General features: G+C 38.5%; 1 protein-coding gene across 17 annotated transcripts in view; it reads right to left on the minus strand.

The window, feature by feature from the left end:
• Positions 1-1,369: 1,369 nt before the first annotated feature.
• Positions 1,370-9,679, minus strand: part of IQSEC1 (IQ motif and Sec7 domain ArfGEF 1) — a 316,254-nt gene continuing 307,944 nt past the window's right edge. For 14 of the 17 annotated variants that reach the window (XM_053377722.1, XM_053377721.1, XM_053377720.1 and 11 more), the window contains 2 exons: positions 7,271-7,320; positions 1,370-5,830 (listed from right to left, as the gene is read on the minus strand). In XM_053377722.1, the coding sequence (XP_053233697.1) occupies positions 5,240-5,830; positions 7,271-7,320 (641 nt within the window). In that variant the 3' untranslated portion in view covers positions 1,370-5,239. The remainder of the gene's footprint in view (positions 5,831-7,270; positions 7,321-9,679) is intronic. The other 3 variants (XM_053377731.1, XM_053377733.1, XM_053377732.1) reach the window with 3 other exon arrangements.

Here is a 9,679-nt window from a genome sequence, read left to right on the forward strand (position 1 = left end):
GTTTTATTATGTAATTGGCTTATTCATTTCAACACTGTCTGATACCTGGATTGTTGTGTTTATATTCTCAGCAAAGTCAGGAATGTACATGGTTTTCCTTTCCAAGCATCTTACTTGATTTCCGGCAATTTACACTCCAAAGCTCAATTAATTTTAGTCAGTGTTTGTTGTTTTATTACAGGAGTGAGAGGCCAGAAGAGTGTTTCCTTACAATTTAAGCTCACACTCATTAGGAAGCTTCATGCTGTTAACACAATGGCAGACCTGGTTTTGATCTGGCATTTGTATTCTGTTAACTTTCTCGCTATATAATGAGGAAATGCAATGCCAAACGTGCTCCAATACTGCGTGTACAGAAATTGGTTTCTAGGCGACAGGACTTTTGCACCAAAAGGTTGTCTTAAATCAGAGATAATGGTTGGCTAAGGATGGTGTAGATTTGGGTGGAGCAGAATAAGCAGAGGCTTCATCTGGACAAAACAGAAGTACTGTGCCATGGGTGGGAAGTAGTTTCGACTACTGCCATGCATTCTGTGTGGGGCTTTCATTATGTCTGGTCTGGATGCTGCAACTAGTGCAGAATGCTGTAGCCAAAGTGCTGAGGGAATCTGCACAAGCTGCTGTTAGCCAAGTCAGCTTTAAGGTCTTGTTACTTGTGTGTAAAAGCCCAAAAAAACTCTGGACCAGGTTACCTGAAACAATAATTTCCCCTCCCTTCTCCAGTAATGACATGTCCCTGTCAACATTTGATAAGGTTTGTTGTACAAGCCAACTCCTTAAACTTAGGGTAAGGAACCTGTGGCCTTTCAGGTGTGGTTGGACTAAAAAACTCCCGTCATCCCTGATCTTTGGCCACAGTGGCTGGGGCTCATTGGAGCCCAAAAGCACTGGGAGGGCCACGAGTTTCTTACCTGGAGTATATTTTTTGTTTTACCGCTTGTATCCTATGGATTGTGTAAGACTACATTCTAAATGAGAGGTGGCTAGCCTGTGACCTTTGAGACTCCCATCTGCCCCAGTCTACATGGCTGACAGACCATCCTTGATCATCAGCCATGCCGACTGCAGCAGAAGGGGATCCAACTATGGCTAGAGGTCACAGGTTAGCCACCCCATAGGAAACCATTGATTTGTCTGTCCTCTCCAGCTGAGACATAAACAGTCCCAATTTGAGCCCAATGCCTCACCTGTACAAAACAGGGCTATTTGTTTCTACCTTTTGCATGCAATACTGCAGTGGTGTTTTTTTTGTTTTTGTTTTAAACAACACAAAATGAGATTTCCAAGAACTGAAGTGGCATAGTAATTTTATTCATTTAATATGAAAAAATATAAGTGCTTGCAGTTCTACAAAGGATGAGAAACTGAGTGAGTTCAAAGTGATTTATTTGATTTCCCACATAATCACAGTTATAGTTTTACAACGATAAGGTCTGATACTACTTACAAACAATGCATATTAAAATGAAAGCACTCCTTCCTTCCCAACAGTTACAAAATGGTCTGAAGCCTCCCATAACAGAAGCTTTTCATGAGCATGATGTTTCTTGAGGTCTTTTAACAGTCTGCATTCAAGACCTAATTCCAACAGTTTAATACAACGCAAGGCTGGGATTAAAGTTCCTAGCAGGAGACAGGTACTGTATGCAACCTGAAAGTGACTGCAGACTTGTATTAATACTAATTTACACACTATGTACAATATAGAGAATTAGCTATTCTCCCTACTTGGTCCTGCTTCGCTATCCTTTCCCTCCCTCAAAATTTTATCTTATTATTGGTCAAGTTTTTTTCTTTAACTATATACACAATTACTCATTTTTGCAGGCAAGATGTGATGATATTTTACAACGGAAACAGCAAAATGCATGCTTAACTGCAGTAAACACACAGCTTTATATGGAACAGCAAGTCAACATGTAGAGAGTCATTGTTTAAATAGCTGCTGACTGTCTTTCAGCTCATTTTAAAATCAAGAAACAAGAGGCTTCTGCTGCATGCAGTGCTTGATGGGAAAATCATTCTACAATGTTATGCTTGAAGACTTCTTTTTAGCAATACAAGACATACATTATATTAGGATTACTTTTTTTTTTACATTGTTGTACATTTCATTCTTAACTTAAAAGGATTAAAACAAATACATATTTGACGTTGTCCCAGAAAAGATACTTTTGCAAGGTTATTTAGTTTTTCTTTTAACTTCAAATTGTTGCTTTTACCTAAGCCATACTATTCATGGGAAGAAAGACACATGGTTCAATAGTGTTTTGTATGGATTTTAATCAATACGGAAAAACTAAGAAAAGCTTTCCGGTAACTACTTTTCCCCTGCTGCATGCTATAAAATTTATTTCCTCTAACTGCACATAGAAGCTAATGATGATTGCTGTCATTTTCCCAATCTAAGAGAAACGGTTCTGTACTCTTGGTCTATAAAAGGGATTCTGGCACCTTAGACTGCTCCTCTAAAAAGCAGTGAAGTTTTGAAAAGTAATGCTGGTTACAGGATGTTCTTATCGAAAATACTTATGGGGGGGGGAATGAACCTCTTTCGGTATTCATGGTATGTTGAGATTCATGCACTTCATGTTTCTAACGCATTCACTCTACTTATATGTTCCATATGCATATGGCAAGAAAATGAAATAAATAATAGTAATATATAACCTTCATTTTACGAAATTCATATGAATCATATAAGGATGTTTGTGTGTATGTGAACTTAAAACAAGCAACAGTACGGGAGTTTAAAACCTTACACGGGGTTCCCTAGGGCATCCAAATTATATAAATAGATGGGCAACACTAAAGTACTTTTGTGTGTGGCCAATATTAATCCGTCAAATGCAAAGCAATGTGGTTGTCCAGTGAATGTGTTTTTGAGTCTGGTTCATGCAGAATATTCAACGAGTGACAACACGGGGGGAAAGTATCCCACCAGCTACTTATCTTTTCTGGAACAACTTATAAATTACAGTTAGACTCTACTATTGGTACAAAGGTCTGAAGAAAAGTCTACATATTTAAATATGTCATTACTTTACTTCAACTAATATAAACAGTAACACTGATATATTTTGCAAATATACAATATGTAGAGTGTAGCTTTAATACTATTAACATTAGATGACATGCAGACAGTTCTATTATCCCTCATAAGGACAAACAATGCTTAAACTGCAAGGAACAACGAGCCTCAAGGGGCTGCTGAGATGAACCCTCTTCGGTAATCTGCCTGGATGACCATCAAATTGACTTTTATTACTTTCATTTCATATGTAGTTAATTTATGGGGGGGGGGGGGGAAACAAAACAGGAAGTATTGCACGCGTAGAAAATAACAGACAAATTTAAACAGCAGACTAAACTCTAGGTGGTTGTTTTTGCTGAGTGGAAGTTAACAGAAGTAATTGGTTTTTAGTTTTGCTGGTAATCATGATATAATCCATAGCAAGAAGGAGAGGGAGAGAAAAAACAAAACAAACTGGAGACATCGGGAATCACCAATACATAAGAGTCATCTTCATGTATCACTTCTACATTCCGAAGCAACACTGTTTTTGTGTTTATTTGTTTTACCCATCTCTCACTGGAACTTTTCCTTCCTCTTCTTTTAAACCACATTCACAATTCTGCTGGTGTAGTTCTGCAGTTCCTTTTGTTTCTGCCAGTTAGATGTACAGTCCTTGTGACTGGGGTGGCTCAAAATGCTGAAACTACAAAGTATTCTCCATGTATGATTTCTTTCTTTTTTTTTTAAATTTAAAAAAATAGGATTTAGGGGGTACAAAAAAATCGCATACGGATTTGCGAATGACTCGTTACAACACATAAGCAACAACAGCACAGTTGGCTCTTACGAGATGTCTTGCGACTTAACTGGACCATGACAGTTCGAGCAAAGACTCAGCCTGCTGAGTGCTGGGATAAACTAACAAATGTGATGAAGAAATGGTGAGAGAGTCCTGCTGCCAGCACATGGCTACATGGAATTACAGTTATAAAAAATCTGTACTAAAATAAGCCTTCAAGTTTCAGATCACTTTCATATGGAAAGGCAAGCCTGAACTGCAGTCTATTTTAACTGAGATAAACTGAGTAAGTTATGGTAAAGTGGCAATGTGTCGGGAAAGGGATGGATGCTTCTTGTTTTAAGGTCTGAGATGAATGTTTATGCCGTGTACGCAAGTACCTTCCATTTAAATCTTCATGTGAGTTTATTAAAACATATATGAATATAAAAGAAGAACTATGGATTGTGTAAGTTCACAGTTATCACAGCCTTTAAAGTGTCTAAGAATCTGAGTAACCAAAAGGTAGAGACAGCCCTTAACAAAGGGGGTCTCGTGTTGCTACTGTATAGTTACTGCATCTTAACTAGTTTGCTTACCTGAAATAGTAGAACAGTTATAATACTGATTAAGTATATTATCTTGTTAATAAAATAAGGATTTGTACAAAGCAATAGTTGACTACAACAGCTAAATGCTATGTTACTTGGCACACTTTGCAATGATTGCTTAGAGATATTTTTCAAAGTCCAGAGAACTTTTAATGAGAACACTGAAATGCCTGGAATTTGTTCCTAGTTTTTTGGTCTACACTTTCATTACGCTGTTCAACTACTGTACTGCCCTTCTATCAGTAAATGGAATTCCTGGTAAAGTATATATTGCTAGCTTTGTGGACTGCAAAAGTTTTGTTGTAAGCATAAATGTTAACTATACAGTATATATATATATATATGTATATATTTATATATTTATATTATATAAAGTTTACTTACGTACTTTCATCAACCATATGAGGTCTACTTTTTTTGCCCATTGACAATTAAGGAGCAAGAATGCAACACTTGGTTCTATTTCATATTTTTTTCCTTTTATTTTGAGGTTATGTTTTCATTATGCATTAAAAATTGTCATGGGGGGGTGGGTGAAACAAAAGGTAGCATAAATGTTTTCAGCAAGCAGCATATTTTCAAGGCTACTGGAGAAAAGGAGGGAGAAGATCACCACTGAGTTCAGTTGTTAAGACCAGCACTGATCAAGCTAACGTGAGTTGTTCTATTGAATCCTTAAGGCAAAGGAGTCAATTAAGTTGTTTCTGGCTTGTGTTTCATTTTTATTTATTTATTATTATTAAAAAACAAACAAACCATTCCAGTTTTATAGGCTGCTTCTGCTTCCTATAAGTGCCTGTCTAGAGCTACAATTACTGGCAGAGGAGTTTGGTTCTAGACTATTGTGCTGATGCCGCTATGTTTGGGCTTAGTGCTGGCTGAACTAGAAGGGGGCACCGGCTGGCCGTGGTGATGTGGCGCGTGGGAAGAGTGTACGGGGTGAGGAGCGGGTAATGGAGGATGGGGGGCATGAGAATGTTGCGAGTGGGAATGCGGTATGTAAGAATGCTGCGAATGCGCTACATGCTGCGAGTGCGGCACGTGGTGGTACTGGTGAGGGTGCTGGATGTGCTGGGGTGGGTGGTAGTGGTGGTGGTGATGGTAGGGAGGCGGGTTCTGCATGTGGCAGTACTGAGAATGGTGGGTGTGCACTTGTGCCTGGGTCTGCCCCTCCGCTGGCCCCGCGTGGTGCAGGGCGGAAGAAGAGTGCTGCGAATGCTGCTGATGTGAAAGTATAGGAGGGTGAGGTGGGTGCTGTGACGGGCCAGTTGCTAGGTGGCCTTGGGAAGGCTTTCCCCTTTTACTACCAAATAAGGACCCTAGTAGTGAGGAAGAATTAGGCATAGTCTGGTGGTGAGGGCGAGATGGACACTCTCGGGTTGATGTAGCTCTTCGGCGCATATGAGGACTGCTAATGATGGACCCCTAAAAAGAAATTAATAGAAATAAAAATTAAAAAAACCTTAAAATATGTGTAAAAGAAAAAAGTTCACAGCGACCATCATGTTTTCCTTGAAAGCTCATAGGGATAAACTGCTGTATGACCTATAGGAGATGTCTGTCTGTCTATGACCTATAGGAGATGCCTGTCTGTCTGTCTTTCTGTCTGCCTTTCTGCCAATTTCTTCCTTTAAGGTACAGGTGAGGTGATGCTAGATATGACCCAATTATAGAAAGAAGTGATTTTTCTTTTTCTTCAAAAAAATGAAAATATTGACCAATAAAAAGTAATCACTAATCAGTGATTAAAACCTTTTGATCTGATTTTAAATCTACATTTTTTCTTATTAAGTTATTATAGTCATGTGATTTATTTCTCCCTTCAAGAACAAATATATACATGTCTACAGTTACAATGAATTAAACTGAAATAATTAGCACACTGTTAACATTCAGATTTTGTGCTGCGTTTTTCTCTAACATTAACTTTAAAGTAGACTGCTTCTATTTTGAGATGTAGAAAGTAAGTGAGCTATCACTAATAGTGTTAGACTGAGACTACGCTTGTTTTTCTTTATTGGTAGGTTTTGTGCTTTGTTCCCACATCTCCTGACCTATGGCCCAGTATTTCCTGCTATTTAGCCGTTGACTATCTAGTTAGTCTGTGGACACTTTATTTTCTTTATGGACAGCTATAGGGACATAGCAATGGTGAGGCATCGTGTGCTATATGTAGATTGTAGTCTACCTAATTCAAACACACACAGACATCACACACACATACGCACGCACACACACGTGCGCGCGCACACACACACAAAAATCTGCAGGTTGAATTCAAAGACATGAACAGTATATAAATGGTTTGAAGATGAATGAAATCTCATGAAATCCACATTGAATTCATCCGTCTTATTTGTTTTCTTTCCCCATGCCCTATCTATGCAATTCCATGGTGTCACGACTGCATACATTTCGCAATTTAACTCGAAAAATAAGCAATGTGAATGGCTGAGCATGACGTCAGTAGCTAAGTTAAATATCAAACAGCACCAACGGTGTACTGTGTAACAAATAACCACTGGGCCTTTAAGCAGGGACCAGACTGAAATGGTGGCAAGAGGGCACATCATATTCATTTAACCATGCTTGCAGGAACAGAAGGGGACGAGGTTAGCTGAAATAATAATAATAAAAAAAATGGTACTTGGTCTAAAAACAAGCCAGAAGTAGTAGTAGTGTTGCTGTTTTCTTAAAAAAATAAATAAATAAAAATCTAAAAATACGAAGTGAGTAGCCTTGGCATGCATTTTTATTTGAGGCAGGCAGGTTGTATGTTAGAAGAAAAAGAGCAAAAAATGTATATAAAAGAAAGGTTTGAAATGCACATCACATCCAGCTAGACATCAGTAACTTCCTACTTACTTCCATATTGCTGTCTAGCGATCCTGCACTGCTGCGACGCCCACGCTTGCCTGCCCAGGACATGCAATACCATAGATTAGAGACTGAGACAAGACCTGGGTGATCAACAGCCGCCTTCGCTGATGCATTGTAGGATCCTCTAGTGGGGTCTGGAGATTAACTTTGCATGTTGTGATAGGACAGGAACTGAAACTATACTAGTAAACATTTAAAGCACAATCCTGTACATGATTACTCAGAAGAAAGTCCCCACTCTGTTTGGCGGAGCTTGCTCTTAAGTAAGTGTGCTTAGGATTCTAGCCTTAGGGTGCAATTCACATCCCACTGACGTCAGAGGGGAAGCTCCCACTTATTTTATTGGATGGAACCATTGAAAATTAAAGCTTCTCGTTTAATTACATGTCTTTCTCAACTGTAGTTTATGGGGGGAATGCTTGTGTCTGGGAATCCTTAATGCACTCAGTAGATGATATACTGTACAATACTTGTATTAAAATGGCCTTCAGTGGGTAGGATTTTAATAACTGTTTTTATATGTATCAAGTATTTCTTAAATACCGTTTAAAAATATTTCAGGCACTGTTGCAGTGCAGTCCTAAGAGTGCTTATTGAGAAGTTGCACTGAGTTAAACTACTGCAGTCTTAACGTCTCCAAGGATGGGATAGGCATTTTGTCTGCATTTCAAAGTTTTAGTACTTGAAATTATAATTATTAAGATACAATAGTGGATTTCATATAACATTCTTCCATGGTAAAACTAAACTTAATTTTATGTAGAAAATTTAAACTGCAGTGCCATACCTATGGTGAGATTGTGTTTGTCAACTGTGCAGTGCTTACACATTTAAGATATAGCCACAATTGCCTACTGTTCATGGCTTTGTTTTTATAAACATGTGTGCTCAGATCAGATGCCAGATCTTACATGCAGGCCCCTAACTTGGTGATTCATATTCCTAAATAACTTATTTTGGCATCAAAATGACAGCATGACTGGCCAAAGACAGTACAAAGTACTCTGATTTCTAAAACTTACTACTCGATGCAACTTTTGAGAATGTACACTGAAATAAAAGCAAGTATGGTTGGTATGTTTACTTATGGACTAAGCAAGTATAAAGGTTTTCTGTTCTAGTAACAAGCCATGTAATAATGTAGGATCATCACTGCTGGATCAGGCCAAAGGCCCATATAGTCCATCATCCATTTTTCAGTGGCCAACCAGATGCCTACTGGATGACGCCTACAAGCAAGACCTGAGTACATTCTGTTTCCAACAGAGAATGGCCAAGCATGGCTAGCAGCCATTGATAGCCTTACATGAATGTGTCTAATCTGTTTAAAGACATCCACGCCAGGTACCATCATTACATTTAGTGGGAGAGAATTCCATGTAACTATGTGTAAAGAAGTACTTTCCTTTGTCTGAATCTTCCAACATTCAGCTTCCTTGGATGGCCCCAATTTCCAGTAGTATGAGAGAAGCCTATCCACTCAATGCATAATTTTATACACCTCTATCATGTGCCCTCTTTCCTTGCCTTTTCAACAGTAAGCCCAAATGTTGTAACTTTTCTCCTCAGGCAAGTTGCTCGAAACCCTTTGATCATTTTGGGTTCCAAAACAGTCTAGATAAAATAAAGTAGCTCTAGAGTAAATTAATCATAATTTTAGTAACTAGAGTTTAATGATGAAGCCCATTTCTTAATGGAGACTTGAGTTCTTTACATATTTTCAAGGTATAAAGGGTTTCTTAGTTTCCTCACAAAAGTCACACAATTCCCTCAATGCTCTAACAACATGAAAAGCTCTCTTTTTCCATGGTGAAATAAACAACACAGCTTCATGACAGCAACCTTCTTCTATAGTCCCTTTCGTATCAGGTTTTGTAGAGTTGCTTGCCTTTTCTAAGCGCTTAACACATTTTATGGGAGTAATGTTTTCTAAACTATACTTAAAGGCTGCCAGAAAACATACAGCACTGCACTGAACATGATTTCATATGCCAAGAAGGTGTGTATACTTCTTAGACTCTACATTTAATAATACATATGTCAAAGTATTCTCTACCAGCCTCCCCCAAAAAGGGACAGAGGGCAAACATCTCTTTTGATCAGAGGAAAGTAGGTGAGTGTTAGGGTAACATGATTGCAAGCCCTCTTCTGTAGGGGAGTGGGCACAATTCATCACCTCTCCAGACTTCTACAAAAATGAGAAACCAAGCCTGTGAATTTTTTCAACACACAACTCTAAGAAGCAACTTAATTTCACTTATCTTCCTTTTTTCTTTTTACCCAGAGCTGCAGATTGGTGTGGCTCCCTTCTCTATAACCAGGCCTTGGGCTGATTAACATTCTATGGCCTTTTAAATGTGTTTGAGGGAGGGGGTTTATCGGTTTGTTTCTGTT

Source organism: Podarcis raffonei, chromosome 2, assembly GCF_027172205.1.
Source record: "Podarcis raffonei isolate rPodRaf1 chromosome 2, rPodRaf1.pri, whole genome shotgun sequence".
NCBI lineage: Eukaryota > Metazoa > Chordata > Lepidosauria > Squamata > Lacertidae > Podarcis > Podarcis raffonei.